The 18,163-nt window shown below is 36.0% G+C and overlaps 1 protein-coding gene across 1 annotated transcript in view; it reads right to left on the bottom strand.

Annotated features, from left to right (window-relative positions):
* The window catches only part of LOC120523157 (cytoplasmic dynein 2 heavy chain 1), a 417,821-nt gene that overhangs the window by 264,211 nt on the left and 135,447 nt on the right, over window positions 1-18,163 (bottom strand). The window contains exons 50-54 of the mRNA XM_039744175.1: window positions 15,253-15,501; window positions 15,021-15,129; window positions 10,928-11,041; window positions 4,857-4,999; window positions 834-915 (exon numbers count right to left, since the gene is read on the bottom strand). Of these exons, the coding sequence (XP_039600109.1) occupies window positions 834-915; window positions 4,857-4,999; window positions 10,928-11,041; window positions 15,021-15,129; window positions 15,253-15,501 (697 nt within the window). The remainder of the gene's footprint in view (window positions 1-833; window positions 916-4,856; window positions 5,000-10,927; window positions 11,042-15,020; window positions 15,130-15,252; window positions 15,502-18,163) is intronic.

The raw sequence follows: 18,163 nt of genomic DNA, 5'->3' as shown, positions 1-18,163 counted from the left end.
CTCCCTGCCAGGATTTTTTTTTACAATAGAGAGATGTCAATTGTTGCATTGTAACACATATGTGAGTAAGGATCACCTTCAGGGTTCTGTTCAGGTGAGCAATACCACCCCGGGATGTGAGAGGGCACTGGTACTAACAATCTCCTCTCCTTTTTGCTAAAAGGCACATCCAAGAAATGACTGCACCTCTAGCTCTAATACAACACCCTACCCCTTCTGGGCCATCTGTATATTTGATTGCACAATCAGAAGTGGCTAGTCAGTTGGATCCAATATCAAACCAGAAAAGGAGCTCCTTAATTATTTGTGGAGGGATGCTACCCTGTAAGCCCTGACTGCAGTTGTCATTGGCACTTTATTTTTTTTTATGTTATCAGTCAAACATTTTTTCTTTATTAATTAAACAGGTATTACCTGGCTGGTGCCCCAACTATTCCTCATGTGGTCACCCTAAATTCATACCGGACACAATGTTTACAGTTAGCCAAGGAAAAAAGCTGTTATTACTATAAAATTGTACATTAATGTGTGCATTTCATGTTTAAAAAATGATTTAATCCCTAACAGCAGAAACATGGCATGCTGTCTCAACTCAATTAGAAAACAACACTGGGATTTAGGGCTATCTGATAATAATTGGGAGAAAATATGATTATTGACTGGGAAAATCTTTTCTTAAGAGTAAAAGGGCAGCATCAGTATCTAAAGAGTTGTAAATTGTTTCTTACATGCCAAAATTAAATAAAATAATTTAACAGGAAAGAGGAGAACGTGAAACTTTAAGAGTTAAAAGAGGAGGCCTATTTTACACATTATGTTCATAGCATTCATACCGGAATGATTTCTTTTTGGCTCATTTCTTTTGTCATTCTTCTCTTCATGGCCCTCATTTTTCAAAAGCAGCATTTCAGGTATCTGCATAGAAAGGTAATAAAGGAGTTAAAATACAATGCAGCACAAGGCTCTAATTGAACAAAAAATTCTATGTAAAGAACATACATAATGAGAGAGTATCTAGTGGGGAGCTGAAAGTTGATGTTATTCTCTTGGGTCCAACTGAGTGTGATCTCTGGCATGCATATAACTACTGTGTTGCTGAGTGTTTTGCTGTTGGAATAATAATCAGACTCTCCAAATGTGAGTTTCATTTTTCTCTCCAATAAAAGACTGTTTTTTGCAGCTGACGGAGAAGCAGCTCCAAGATGAAGAGTTTAATGGTCTCAGTACTTACAGTGGTGTGAAAAACTATTTGCCCCCTTCCTGATTTCTTATTCTTTTGCATGTTTGTCACACAAAATGTTACTGATCATCAAACACATTTAACCATTAGTCAAATATAACACAAGTAAACACAAAATGCAGTTTTTAAATGATGGTTTTTATTATTTAGGGAGAAAAAAAATCCAAACCTACATGGCCCTGTGTGAAGAAGTAATTGCCCCCTGAACCTAATAACTGGTTGGGCCACCCTTAGCAGCAATAACTGCAATCAAGTGTTTGCGATAACTTGCAATGAGTCTTTTACAGCGCTCTGGAGGAATTTTGGCCCACTCATCTTTGCAGAATTGTTGTAATTCAGCTTTATTTGAGGGTTTTCTAGCATGAACCGCCTTTTTAAGGTCATGCCATTGCATCTCAATTGGATTCGGGTCAGGACTTTGACTAGGCCACTCCAAAGTCTTCATTTTGTTTTTCTTCAGCCATTCAGAGGTGGATTTGCTGGTGTGTTTTGGGTCATTGTCCTGTTGCAGCACCCAAGATCGCTTCAGCTTGTGTTGACGAACAGATGGCCAGACATTCTCCTTCAGGATTTTTTGGTAGACAGTAGAATTCATGGTTCCATCTATCACAGCAAGCCTTCCAGGTCCTGAAGCAGCAAAACAACCCCAGACCATCACACTACCACCACCATTTTTACTGTTGGTAGGATGTTCTTTTCTGAAATGCTGTGTTCCTTTTACGCCAGATGTAACGGACATTTGCCTTCAAAAAGTTCAACTTTTGTCTCATCAGTCCACAAGGTATTTACCCAAAAGTCTTGGCAATCATTGAGATGTTTCTTAGCAAAATTGAGACAAGCCCTGAAGTTCTTTTTGCTTAACAGTGGTTTGCGTCTTGGAAATCTGCCATGCAGGCCGTTTTTGCCCAGTCTCTTTCTTATGGTGGAGTCGTGAACACTGACCTTAATTGAGGCAAGTGAGGCCTGCAGTTCTTTAGACGTTGTCCTGGGGTCTTTTGTGACCTCTCGGATGAGTCGTCTCTGTGCTCTTGGGGTAATTATGGTCGGCCGGCCACTCCTGAGAAGGTTCACCACTGTTCCATGTTTTTGCCATTTGTGGATAATGGCTCTCACTGTGGTTTGCTGGAGTCCCAAAGCTTTAGAAATGGCTTTATAACCTTTACCAGACTGATAGATCTCAATTACTTCTGTTCTCATTTGTTCCTGAATTTCTTTGGATCTTGGCATGATGTCTAGCTTTTGAGGTGCTTTTGGTCTACTTCTCTGTGCCAGGCAGCTCCTATTTAAGTGATTTCTTGATTGAAACAGGTGTTGCAGTAATCAGGCCTGGGGTGGCTATGGAAATTGAACTCAGGTGTGATACACCACAGTTAGGTTATTTTTTAACAAGGGGGCAATTACTTTTTCACACAGGGCCATGTAGGTTTGGAGTTTTTTTCTCCCTAAATAATAAAAACCATCATTTAAAAACTGCATTTTGTGTTTACTTGTGTTATATTTGACTAATGGTTAAATGTGTTTGATGATCAGAAACATTTTGTGTGACAAACATGCAAAAGAATAAGAAATCAGGAAGGGGGCAAATAGTTTTCACATCACTGTATTTCATGTGCAAGGGTGAAAGAATTATAACACATATTAATCAGTGCATAAGCAACAGTACTATTGACACTAAACTGGTGTTTAGTACTTTACAAGTTAAGAGCCCAGATAAAGTTCTCAGTTTGCTGGTCAATCTACATTACTATCTTAAAATAAAGTGAAAGAGAATGTGTCTATGGGTACTGAGTGAAATGACTCTCTATCTGTGATAATATGTAAAAAATATGTAGTTTTCCAGGTCATGATTGGTCAACTGAAGTTAAGTGAGCAGTTAATGAAAATGTCCTCTGGGGACGTTACCTGGCAGAGCCTGAGCGAAAATTCAGGACAGACATTAAAGACAAAATGTTCTAAAGTTGTCTGTAAATTTTACAGGTGGAGCTAGACAATAGCCTGTTACTCTTGCAATCCCCACCAAGAGAAAGCAAACCAGATAACAGAATTAAGTTAGCTGAATTATCAAATAATTACATTTAAAGAAAAATATATTGTCCTAATCACTTCACAGGAAACAAAAAATGTATTAACACAAAAAGAACTTAAAACTATCACTACCTAAGCAGAAATGGCTTTGTATATCAACTTAAGAGTTTACAAGTGCATGTCCAAATTAATTATGCAATCTATAACTGGAACACTAGAAGTTTAAGGTACTCGTAAACCAGTAGTAGTGGGATTAAAATATGAACCTTAGTGCTCATGTTAGTGCTAATGTAAAACATTATTAGTGCTACTTAAAAATTGACAGCTGTTTTGTATTTTTAATTTGAAATAATTTTTTATTAAAATGTAGACTTTACTAAAACAAAGAGTTCTTAGCAACAAGTTCAACATATGGATTCAACAGAAAAAGACATCAGTCATGTAGTATTAACTAATACATATATAAACTTACAGCATTCAAGCCTCATCAAGTTTCATCAACTCACTCACTGAAATAAGCATAACCAAGTACAAAAATAACTGATTATAGTTATAAGAAAGTCCAAAAGGCTCCCAACTATAAAAATGTAAGATACAAGACCATTTCATCTTACACATATAGCATATACTATTTTAGCACACCATAGCATGATCTCATAAGTGAGACAGAATCAAAACATATTTCAAAAATGCCTTGAAAAGTCATCAACCTACTGAAAAACATTGTCTTATAAAATAAAGAAATTTTAAGACTTTTAAGATTATGATGACTATAACTATGAATATTCACCAAATAATTAAGGATCTCAAATAAAAAAACAAAAAACAAAAATGGCCGCCAAGGCCTTTTTTTGCCAAAGCTGACATCTGTGTTCACTCATGAACAATATGACACAAATGAAATGACAATGACAAGCATTAGTTAGCACGTGATACAGAATAATTTCTCAAAACATTTTACCAACAATATTAATTAAAATTTTCAGAAGATTACTTGAAATGTTCTTTGTACTATGTTGTACTATGAATTCAGGCTTATATGAAAAAGTCCTGAAAGTGAATATCACATCCTCTGTCCATAACAGCCGACAAAATTGTTACATCCAGCATAATAAAGTTTTATATATTCTAGAAAATTGACCAAAAATTGATTAAGAGGAATAGATTTTTGGCTTTATAAAGAACAAGATATAATCCAGGTCTTTAAAAGAAGTGTTTTGATAAGGTCTTAAACAGGGTGCTCAGGCATGATAGTTTAAAAAAAAAAAAGAAAAGAACAAAATATATATTAATTCAGATAAGGCAAAATGCTTAGTAACTGCAGAAAATTTAGATTTACATAAAGGGATAATCAAGTTAACTATTAAATAAATTAAACAATTTATCATTTGTGTATATTTGTTTTGTGTTTTGCTATCCTCATCAACTACTGGAGTTCAGGCAAAATATCTTTTTAGATTATTTGTCTAAGGTGGATGAAAAAGAAAGGATTCATAAACTTCCAAGTAGCAATATCTTTGGCAAAACAGAGTAACAATACACAAATTAGCCACAATTACAGATAAAGTAAGGGAATACAGAACCAGCCTACCTTCCTCATACTCTTATCAGACCAGGTTTCCATCCACTGCACTGAGCACTTTCGGTAGAGGGCTGGATTGCTCTCACAGTTGAGGGTAAAGGTAGAATTGGTGCAGTCCATGATTAAAATTATATGAAGGTTTTGCTGCACTCCTAAAATAATAAAAAAAACATTACCTATATAAACTGTAAGACTATGCATACATACAGTATTTAGTACATAGGAACAACTTTTTATTGCAGAATGAAGAAAGGTACATTAAGAAATGCAAAAAATGCAGTCTGTTAAGTTTGATATACTAAACTCTTTACTTTTTATTTAATATAGGCCTTTAATCCAAATGCTATCAATCACTTTGAGTACCACAACATGACTACAAACTATTAAAAAATAAAATCAACACATTAGGAATACATGACTTGATTTAATGTATTGCATTAAGCATGGTAAGCTATTTAAATCCAGTACCACAATTTAAATCAAGGTTATAGTAGCTACTGTAAACAGAAAGATCAGAACATAGATAGAGAAGACAATGCATCTCCCACAAAGTATGATTTTTATGGTAACTTACTATTTATTTTGAAAGCAAATAAAAAGTACACAAATTTGAGCTGCAATAGCTTAGCTGCACCCATCTGAATTCCTCCTGTGCCGGCCTACTTTATTCATTCAGTTGGTGCTTTTGACCATTAATAATTCACTCTTTTTGGTCAAAATGCATTGTTTTTGTTGGAAGTGTATTATCTACACATAATTTATAGCCTGTAATCCAGTTTAATTGACTATAATTAAATATAGGAAGATATTTCTTAACCTGGAATTAAATTTGTGCTTTCTCCATGAAAACATTGACAGTTAAATGAAAAAACTACAGCATGGTTGAAAGTATCCCAAATTACTTTTGCAAAGGAAGACACTATTCACGAAGCAAGGCAAAAAATGAATTTAAAATTCTGGTACTTGATATAAACTAAAGTTATTTTGCATTTTATACATTGCCCGTGCTCATGCCATAATCAAGCAAGAAAGCCATACTGGGCTCTTTAGGTGAGATTTAGATTCTTCTGCTACAAAAAATGAACTAATGATGAAGCTATTTTATATAGTAATAAAATATACAACAACATTCTAAACTTTGACATTTGTGAAGGAAAATACACTCACCTAAAGGATTATTAGGAACACCATACTAATACGGTGTTTGACCCCCTTTCTCCTTCAGAACTGCCTTAATTCTACGTGGCATTGATTCAACAAGGTGCTGAAAGCATTCTTTAGAAATGTTGGCCCATATTGATAGGATAGCATCTTGCAGTTGATGGAGATTTGTGGGATGCACATCCAGGGCACGAAGCTCCCGTTCCACCACATCCCAAAGATGCTCTATTTGGTTGAGATCTGGTGACTGTGGGGGCCATTTTAGTACAGTGAACTCGTCATGTTCAAGAAACCAATTTGAAATGATTCGAGCTTTGTGACATGGTGTATTATCCTGCTGGAAGTAGCCATCAGAGGATGGGTACATGGTGGTCATGAAGGGATGGACATGGTCAGAAACAATGCTCAGGTAGCCCGTGGCATTTAAACGATGCCCAATTGGCACTAAGGGGCCTAAAGTGTGCCAAGAAAACATCCCCCCACACCATTACACCACCACCACCATTCTGCACAGTTACTTACACTCACCTAAAGGATTATTAGGAACACCTGTTCAAAAAACGTATTAACACAAAAAGAACTTAAAACTATCACTACCTAAGCAGAAATGGCTTTGTATATCAACTTAAGAGTTTACAAATGCATGTCCAAATTAATTACGCATTCTATAACTGGAACACTAAAAGTTTAAGGTACTCGTAAACCAGTAGTAGTGGGATTAAAATATGAACCTTAGTGCTCACGTTAGTGTTAATGTAAAACATTAGTGCTACTTAACAATTGACAGCTGCTTTGTATTTTTAATTTGAAATAATTCTTTATTAAAATGTAGACTTTACTAAAATAAAGAATTCTTAGCAACAAGTTCAACATATGGATTCAACAGAAAAAGACAACAGTCATGTAGTATTAACTAATATGTAAACTTACAGCATTCAAGCCTCATCAAGTTTCATCAACTCACTCACTGAAATAAGCATAACCAAGTACAAAAATAACTGATTATCTTAAAAGTTATAAGAAAGTTCAAAAGGCTCCCAACTATAAAAATGTAAGATACAAGACCATTTCATCTTACACATATAGCATATACTATTTTAGCACACCATAGCATGATCTCATAAGTGAGACAGAATCAAAACATATTTCAAAAATGCCTTGAAAAGTCATCAACCTACTGAAAAACATTGTCTTATAAAATGAAGAAATTTTAAGACTTTTAAGATTATGATGACTATAACTATGAATATTCACCAAATAATTAAGGATCTCAAATAAAAAAACAAAAAACAAAAATGGCCGCCACGGTGACCGAGCTGCAGGCTATGGACGTATATATGTATGTAAGTAGGATTCAGTTAACGTTGGGAACCTGCGTACCAAATTTCTTGAAGATGGGCCCATAAGTAACAAAGACCGGTGAAAAGTTCAATATGGCGGCCGACAGTGGCATCATACACTGAAATAAGTATGTACATTGGTTTTGGTTAGCACAGGGAAGCCACCTACCAAATTTCGTGAAGATGGGGCCATAAATAAGAAAGTTCAACATGGCGAACGTTATCAACCGTTATGACCGTTACGCGTAGAATTTCAAAATGAAACCTGCTTAACTTTTGTAAGTAAGCTGTAAGGAATGAGCATGCCAAATTTCAGCCTTCTACCTACACGGGAAGTTGGAGAATTAGTGACGTTGGAAAGTTCAAAATGACGGCCAACAGTGGTGTCATACCACCGAAATAAGTACGTACATCGGTTTCGGTTGGCGCAGGGAAGCCGCCTACCAAATTTCGTGAAGATGGGGCCGTAAATAAGAAAGTTCAACATGGTGGATATTGTCGACCATTATCGACCGTTATGACCATTACGTGTAGAATTTCAAAATGAAACCTGCTTAACTTTTGTAAGTAAGCTGTAAGGAATAAGCCTGCCAAATTTCAGCCTTCTACCTACACGGGAAAGTGGAGAATTAGTGATGAGTGAGTGAGTGAGTGAGTGAGTGAGTGAGTGAGTGAGTGAGTGAGTGAGTGAGTGAGTCAGTGAGGGCTTTGCCTTTTATTAGTATAGATTAATTACACTGTGCATTCTATGGTATAATTAACTATTTTTGTGTTTAAAAATCTTAAAAAATATATATATTTACATACAGCTCGTATGGTCCGGAATGGATTAATTGTATTTACATACAATCCTATGAGGAAAATTACTTTGGGTCACGACTAAATCGGGTTGCGACCAGAGTTTTGGAACGAATTACAGTTGTGACCTGAGGTTCCACTGTATAAGGACAGGGATAAGATAAGTGTCCATAAAAACCAATCATTCCAAATAAACTATGGTTTAAGGCTAGTGCTTCATAGCAATGTACACAGGCAGCACTGAATAATGGTAAAGACAATGGGCATGTGAATGGAATCTTCACTATTTTTTCAAAACCATTAGCAACAATAATGCTAAGCCCCGAAGTACTGCTTAACAGTTCACACTAGAAAAGGTGAGAAACTACACAAAATGTCTTAAGATCCTGGTACTTTACTAAGTGGCCAAGGAACAGGGCAACGGTATGCCTGTCAAAGGTCTTTATAGTGAAGATGCTCCAAAACTCTGTAAGAGAAGCCCTAACACTGCCAGTCATCTTTTTGACAAGAAGTGAACCCTAAAATGGGGAATACATAGCAACATCAACCTAAAACTAGACCGTCTTTGTAAACAACAAGAATTTACATCTTGTATAGGCCAAAATCACACAAAGAATGCCTCAATTGGCATTAAAAGGCTCTGTTTTATGACAGCCCTAGCCATGACTCTCTAAGACGACAAGGAAAAGCTCCCAAAAACAATTTTGCGGGGGAAAAAGGGAAATCTTGGGAAACGCAATTTGGGGAGACACCCTTTTTCAGGTAAGTTGGGTATGCGATGGGTGTCAAAAATGGGGTATTACAAAACACAAAATAAAAATAAAACACAAATAATCCTCTTTACCGATGACCAATCTATCATTGCCATTTTAGAAATACAATACACTGCTATTTTGTTTTTGCATAGCGCTCCTCACCAGGTGCAGGTGTAGAGCACTGCAACAATTCTCAAGTCAAAATGCAAGAACAGATTATACCACTCACTAAACACAGAACTATCACATACAGGGATACAGATTTATTTAAATATATCAAAAACAAATTAGACTCTATTTGACTGAAAACAACACTATCTGTCCATCAGCGAGTTGTAAAACCACCGCCAGATTTTACAGAAAAAAAAAATCAGACAAGCCACACACAGATAGAGTCCTGGAAACCTCCACCAACAAACTAACTCCTCACCCCCAAAACTGGCCATATTTCAGATAAATCCGTTCAGGACCAGCCAGTTCCTTTATCTACAGTGACCTTTTAATGGCATGCAAATAACTTGGGAGTAAAGCAGTGGTACCAAGTTAAACAAACCATGGGACTCTGGATCATTTGTCTAGATAATACTGATACATTTCATTTGAACAGATGTAAGGAGGACAAAACTGCATGAGGTCATTTTGAATATTATGTCTAAAGGAGAAAAGCTAAAGGAAGCCCTACACAGAATCCTACAAGGACTTCTTCTCTTTTCTAGCCCTACATCAAATTTTATGTATCTTGCTCAGAAAAAAATGCACCACCATGTGACAAAACATCAAAATGAACTACTAACTAATGTGAAGGCAAATACACTGTAGAATAATACAAAAGAAGAAACAAGTACATGACAGCAAACCTCAACAGAAGCTAAGCAAAAACATCACAAAAATGCTGTCAACCATTTCAGAAAAGGCACAAGAAAAGTCAACAGTTTGCCTTTTCATATTCAAGTTCCTAAAATGAAAAGATCCCTGCCTAACATTAGCCATGGGTGCATGTACACTAGGAACAAAAAGAAGCAAGCACACCAGCATATTGCTGACAAACAAAACACAACATGCAAGAAGGTGACATCACACACATCAACATGGAAAGTGAAAGGAAGGCATTGTCAGTAAAGCAACTATGAAAGCTGAAGAATGTTACTTTATAAAGATTTATGGATTCTTAGCCATTTAAATACAGTAACTTTCACAACACATAAATCTGCTTTGTTTTGATACTTTCTTGTTTGTTTTTCTTCTGCCATAAATATATTTTCATTTAATAACTGGAAACATTCTGGCTTGTAAAGGTATTCAAAATGATGTAATTTGATAAAAATGTAAGTTATGAATTTATAGTAGAAAAAGTTATAAGCTATTTACCTCCTCATTTTGCTAAAAGGTCATTTTTTTACTTATCTCTTATTAGTTGCCTAAACAGAGTTGAACTTTTTCATGAAAAATAAAAATACAGTTTAACAATCCAACAGTCAAAAGCACTGAAGACCTAAGCAGTTTATGTGTTCTCAGCTCCACTGCACTGTACTTCAGCTTGCTGAGCCAAAAAGGTTTTGAAGGTGCATGACTGAACTGCTGACATCAGCACTTTACTTAGAACTGCAGATAACCAACTGATCTTTAAAATACAACTGTGCTGTACAATTGTTTCATCAGTTAAAGTGGAAAAATATACTGCAAACAAAATGAAATTTCAGGCTCAATCATTTCAACCATTTTTTATATCACTAGACAATAAGGGCCAGACAAAAAAATGACACTTTAAGATATATTGCTTTCATGAGAAGTACTTAGTTTATATACTTTTAAACAGAGTGAAGGATATTTTAAATCTTGGAATCTGCCAAGATATTGAATCTTAAAATTAAAACCAGCTTGTCAATTATTAAAATACATACTGCTAAATTTATTACTTTTTAATGTATAACATTATGATTGCAATACTGTACTTTTTGCTTTTAATAATTATTGCAAAATAGATTAAAGGGGAAGAATATTTCAGCTTTTTTCTTATTCCACTTACTGTGAGCAAAATAGTTAAATATAGGCCCAATGAAACCATCTTGTGATGCTAAATCTTTCAGAGGCAACATCAAAGGCTCCAGTTCTTCAGTGGTGTACAATCCTGGAACCTCACCTGGAATAAATATAAAACGTAAAAATAAAGTACATTCTATTAAAAATATTACTAAGTGAATATTTATTTTTGAAGAATGATTCACTGCTGCTGTCATCACTGAAGTTAAAAAAGAAAAGTGAGACATTTTTATAACAAATCAGAAAAGAAGTGATTTGTTTTTATAAGTATTAATTTATAAGGTTTAAGTGAGTTATGTGAAAAGGAAAAAATAGAACATTTTTAGGACTAGTTAATATCAGATATACTGCATATGTCATTTAATGGCTCATCTTATGATGTGTTTCAGCTATCGTCTACTATAACGTTTTCTGGATTTATTAAGAAAGTGATGCATAAAGCAGACCATGGCAAGGTGAAAAACTGTTCTCCCATAAATTTGTCCAGTAAAATGGAATAAAAATTAACTTGCAGAACTAGTCAGTGAAGCAGATACATTGCATCATTGTAGCTATAAAAATGTGAATTGATTGATAATTTGCTAGCAGACTTTACTACTGTTAGACTACCTGAAGCTTAAAGGACAAGAAACAGTTTGAATGCATTTGACAATGTTATTTATGAAGGGATTTGGCCGGTGAGTTAGTCAGAGCTTCAAATTAAATTTTTATTTAGCTACTATTATTCTTTATTTACCAAACACCTTTAACTAAGGCAAGATACAAATCAGGATATAATATATGCTAATACCTAAAATAAACCACAAAAAGTAACTGTGTTAAACAGTCAATTAAGATCACATTATCTTTATTTTCAGAGGGCTTCTGATGAGATCCCGCATGAGAGGCCCAACTAAAATAAGTGGTACAGCAAGTAGATCGGTGCAAAATTGACATGTGTGAGGACTTCTTTGAATCAGGTCATTTTAAAAGCATTGCCCCTCAGGGATGAGTGCTGGGGCGACTGGTCTTTTTAATATGCATAAAGGATCTTGATAAGAAGATAAAAAAGCAAGCTTTTCAAGTTTACAAATGATAAAAACCTAGGTAGATAATCTAGAATCTGACGATTAATTGAATTCTGTTGAAACCTATCTGCAATTTGGGTAAATTTGTAACAAATGCAATTGAACGTATATAAATGTAAAGTATTATATACTGTACATAGGAAGTAAAAATGTTAAATCTGAATAACCTATAGGAGGTTTAAAACCTTAAAAGTACACTTCATGAGAAGGACCTAGGACTCTTCACTGTTCACATTTAGACACTGTATGTTAAAAGAATGTTAGGTTAAATATCCCAATCTGTAGAGTACAAGTGAAGGGAGATTACACTTAGTGAGGTCTCATCTAGAGAACTGTCTACAAATTTGGTCTCCAAATTACAAAAAACTGATATACCAGCAATAGAGAACATCTATAGAACAGCAACTAGACTGACTCTGGGACTTTAAGGTATGTGCTATGAAGAAAGTTTAAAGGAGCTGAACCTTTTAACTTTATTAAAATTGAGATTAAGATGATTAAAGTGTTCCAAAATTACAAGTGGATTAGTATTGTGGATCCAAAGTGCTAGTTTTAAATTTGTTCTTCAGTATGAACACAGACACAGACAGAAACCTTTTAGGGGTAAATGTCACACAAACATTGTACAGTTTTTATTCACACAGGGATCTACAAACACATGGAATATGGTACCAAGTAGTGTGGTGGACAGTTGACAGTGGACTCAGTGCTATTTAGGGGAAATTAGATGAATAGACCTGACAAGCTCTGTTGGACTGAATAACATGTAAGAAAACATTTTTTATCAAAAGACAGAAGTTACTTATTTTATTAAAATAACAATAATTCTTTACATTTGCATAGCACTTTTCTCACTACTCGAAGCGCTCTCCATGCAGAGAGGACCCGGAACACTAACCCATGATCTCCTTACTGCGAGGCAGCAGCACTACCATGTGTAATATTCAGACTATTTATAGTAGCTAGAATTAGGGCTTGTTTATACTTCACACTCAGAATGCACACGCATCATGGCTGCCACGAATTCCCAGCGTTCATTTGACGCGTCCTCTGAGCAGGTCCTCAGAAATTAACGCAACGCAGGAATGAGTTACAGTACCAGCAAAATGTCAGGGGGTGCAGTGTGATAAAAGTTGGAACTGGAAATCAGAGTCTCTGTTTACTATCTACATGTGACAGAAAGCCGCTATGCGGATCCTAGTAGGTTCAATGTGCGTGCTTCGATGTTTGATGAATGGTTCGATATGGTGAAGCAAAATGCCGACATACAAATGAAAAAAAGTGGTGCTTTTATATTCAAACATTGCATTTTCCCCAAACGTAATGACACGATAAATTTTAAAAGTCTCAGATATCATCTTTTTTGCCGTATTTTGTTCTGGGGCCTCCTCCTGACCTGACAGCAGCAATCACCACACAGAACATATTAAATTTATGATATTCCAACTATCTGCACATTTAGAATCCTAAGATTTATACTTGATATCACTTTCATGATGAAATGCATTAAAGTATGTATGCTAAATTTTACAGATAAATCGTTAATTTCATTTAAATAATGAACACTGTTAATAATTACACACATGGGGGTGACATGGTGGCGGAGCGGTAGTATTGCTGTCTCGCAAGGAGTTACGTCGCTGGTATTTCCTGCCTGGAGTTTACATGTTTTCTTGCTGGGTTTCCGCAGTTTGCTCCGGTTTCCTTCCAAAGATATGCAGATTTGGTGACACTAAAATGACTCTAGTGTGTGTGTGTGTGTGTGTATGTGCTTGTATTCATTTTGCGATGAGCTGATGCCCTGTCCAGGGGTTGTTTCAGCCTCGTGACCAATAGCTTGCTGGATTGGACACGTCCTTGGATTGATGGATTTAATCATTAAAAATCCTTTTCAGAGATATTGCGGTAAGGTGTCATCGGAATTGAATGTGTGTTCCAGGCAATTCACAACACAGCGAAGCCAAACCTATTCTCACCATGATAATATCTCGCACTGCCACCTGGTGGATTCCTCCAGATTTACATAAAGTATGTGTGCAAGTATAAACAGTAAAACGCTTGCGTAGCAAGAGCGGCCGCTGCAGCATGCGTCGCATTGCATGAAGTATAAACCCGGCCTTAATGAATGTAAGAATAATACTTTGATACCATCTGAATCAATCATGTCAAGTGTCTGCATCCTTATACTTTACTATAACAAAAGGCTGTATGTTTCTGTTATGTTTTTAAATGCCTAATTATTTTCCACTCACTTACTGTAAGTAAACTATACAGTAATTTAATATAGTTTTTTCCTACACTGGAATTGATAAATGACTAGTGTCCCATACTGGGCAGCTTTCTGCTTGTGCTCAATGTCTACAGAATGTGCACCAGATCCCTATAATCATGAAGTGGTAAAGCAAGTTAAAACATGAATGGATGGTTTAAATTGATACATTTTAAAAACAGTATGTTTCTTTCCTTCATGTTCTTTCTTTTTGCTGGTAAGAGTTGTAAGTAGTAATATACAGAGTATGACTTCTATCCCACTATTGCCTATCATGTAACAGGCATTTCTTCTGACTCTCTTCACCTTTCAGGTGCTGTTAATAATATGTTTAGCAAGGAAATCTACTTATCTGGATGAAACCACTTTTTTTAACTTCTCATCATTCTCTCAGGGTTCAGAAATTTACAGTTAATTTAGTGTGCTTTAAATAAATTGGACATGAACACTAAAAATTACAACTAATAGTACTACATACTCTTCTTCTTAAGGTTATCATGCCAGGCTGGTTTATGGTGAGAAGCAAAGTTTAACAAAATACTATAATATCAGACATACATCAAATAGCTCATATACAGTATATGGTGAACACTTGCAAATAACTTCTTCATGCACAAATAAGCCACAAAACTGCATATTTGTTATTGCTTTGTACTCTTATACATCCCTAGGGAAATGAACTGAGCCAAGGTAAATTCCTAAATGCTATTAAAAGGAATAAGAAGAAAAGGGTAGGTCCTAACCAGAAGATAGAAGACTGTTGACCATTTCAAGAAATGATGGGTGAACAAACTGATAGTCTTCGAGGAGAAAGACCACTTGCTGTCCCTCAATTCCAGTGAGTTGCATCACCTAAAGTAAACAAAGAGCTCAGAATTCAACTTAGGCAATTGTGGACTTACTGTGTATTTCTACTGCACTGTTCATACATATAAGATATAATTTCTTTTTAACAAGTTTAATCAATATACTCACCTGCTTAAGATCATTTTTAAACTGTTTTAAACCATAACCCCTAGTGATCTTAGGAGTAAACAGTGTGGCTCCATGCATGTGACTGACAACAGAAGTAGCAGTTCGACGTCCAACCCCACTACGTCCAGCTAACAGAAGAGATCCTCCAGGGCAACTGAGAACTCTGTCCACCCTAGCCATGTATTCCAGAACTTCCCGGAAAAGCAAGATATCCAATTCCCTATTATCCCTACCATACTGAATTATACCCTAAGGAAAAGAAAAAAGCAGATGTAAAAAAACAATTTTTAAACATATACACTTGCTTTTTGCAGATTTCTACTACAGTTACAGCTTTGAAATAAAAGTAAAACAATTAGATTGAATTACAGCTTAACTTCTCAATTCATTTTAATTGGTTAATCCACACATTTATTTTCCTCATGTACTGTACATACTGTAATGAACATCTCTCTCCCATTTGCTTAATATTACTCAACATCCTGCAAATCTATACTAATAAAAGGCAAAGCCCTCACTCACTCACTCACTCACTCACTCACTCACTCACTCACTACTAATTCTCCAACTTCCCGTGTATGTAGAAGGCTGAAATTTGGCAGGCTCATTCCTTACAGCTTACTTACAAAAGTTGGACAGGTTTCATTTCGAAATTCTACGCCTAATGGTCATAACTGGAAGGTATTTTTCTCCATTAACTGTAATGGAGTAGAGCTGCAAAGACGTAGGGGGCGGAGTTTCGTGTAACATCATCACGCCTCCTACGTAATCACGTGAACTGACTGTCAACGCAGTACGTAGAAAACCAGGAAGACCTACAAAAAGCGCTTAAGAAAACATGCATTATATAATTGAGAAGGCAGCGAAACAATAAGAAGCGAGAGAGTGGCATATACTACCATATTCATGAGTGCTGCTACCTCGGAAAGAAAGCAAGGTGTAAACCTAAACTTTAAATTAAGTTCATAGACAGGCTACGCTGGCGTTTCACATGCCCACAGGTAATGCGGGATACAAGTTTAATGAGAGGACGCAGGATATAAACGAGAGTTTTGATCACTTTGTAACTAAGTTAAAATTGTAGGTGAAGGGGTGTGCTTATGCAAATTCCGAGACTGTGTTTGTGGGGATTGACAGTTAAGGGTGGGGAGTCACGTCATCATCTCCCCTCCCATTTACCTCAAGTTAATACACACGCTGTCTCTAGAGTTTGAACACACTGAATCCTCCAGGCACTACTTACAAAAGGTCACATTGACAAGCGTGTTACGCTATTTTTAAAATCTTTCCTTTTCTTAGCACAAGCACAGCTGAGAAGCTTCGATGCATGTGCTCCATAACGCTTGAAAAATAATGCATTTAATCACACTTTGCATTACAAGCAAAGGGGAGCTTTTGTCAATGCATGATTTCCTGGTACACCGATTACATTGATCAGCACATCCCGATTCATTTTACCCTCGCACCACCTTAGTTTGAGAAGAAGTATGAAAAAACATGAGGTTAACACAGAAAAACAGATCACCAATTCAAGCTTTATGAATAATCGATTCGCCATCAATAATTGTTTTGGTAAAGCCATCCTCCTTCCATTTTATAATTTTTCCGCCACTAGCCATGATTAAATGAACGGTAAAAAGTAAGAGCGGCGAGGTGACTTATTTAGGCAGGAATATATATGATAGCAACACTCATGACAATGTCAATCATGTTACGCTTATTATTAAAATGTTTCCTTTTCTTTTCATTACTTCTTTAACACACTACTTCTCCGCTGCAGGCGGGTATTTTGCTATATATATAATATATGAATTACCTCCAAAGAGCTGAGACTTTTGATATCATGAACGTGTGTACAAAAGGGGTCTCCTGCCCAGCAAAAGTCGATCAGCCAGCGCGCGTGCATAGCTGTGCCGGCCTTTGAGACGCTGACTGCGCTTCTGCCTTAAGTCAAAGTGAGCACTTTTAATTTTTTTCATCCGCCCCTGAGCTATAGCCCAGACAAGTGCAAACACGGGACCCCTTTTCTACACCACGGCAAAATAATATTAAGGCGATTCACACTTTCTTTTGCACGATATCGATTATCAGGTCCTCAGCTCGGATTATGAACACACGCATACGAGTGGAGGACTCACAGTGCCATCACAGCCGATTAATGGCGGGACGTCTCACCAGTCTACACAAGACCCACGCGACTGTCGCCAAAAGGCGATCATAACGCCAGCGAACACATCTCTCTATACTATATAAAAGAAAAGGCAACTTTCCTTTCTTTACACCTTTTTCCTTTTATCCCAAACCAAAGCCTTTCTCTCTTAACACGGCAGAGGACACAAAAATAATTTTCTTTAATTGCCGGTAAGGCACATTACCAGAGGCACAAATTTGAACGTTCACATAGAAAATGTAATTTCTATACCACAGCCGTCGTGTAGTGCCTTTCAAAAGGGATCTACTACCGAGAGATGATCCATATACATTTTAGCTGCTGTTAGTTACTTACCTGTTGTGTTACACAGTCTTTAAAATGTAGTTTACCCAACCACTCCAGTAGTGCTCAATGTACCTGTACTTCTTAAAACGTTAATGTTTTACTGTTTAATAACTTATAGACTATATTTCATTATTTTTCCCTTGCACTCAGTGACCAAAGCTATACACACACATATAGACACATACAAACATACACACAAGTATATGTATGTGTATATATATGTATGTATATATATATATATATATATATATATATATATATCTAGATTATATATATATATATATATATATATACACACACACACACACACACACACATCATACATACATACATACATACATATATATAATTTGTGTGTGTAGATATGTATATAGATATGTAGATATGAAGATATGTATGTGTATATATATATAT

This window comes from Polypterus senegalus, chromosome 2 (assembly GCF_016835505.1).
Source record: "Polypterus senegalus isolate Bchr_013 chromosome 2, ASM1683550v1, whole genome shotgun sequence".
NCBI lineage: Eukaryota > Metazoa > Chordata > Cladistia > Polypteriformes > Polypteridae > Polypterus > Polypterus senegalus.
This window is presented reverse-complemented; position numbering and strand designations above follow the sequence as displayed.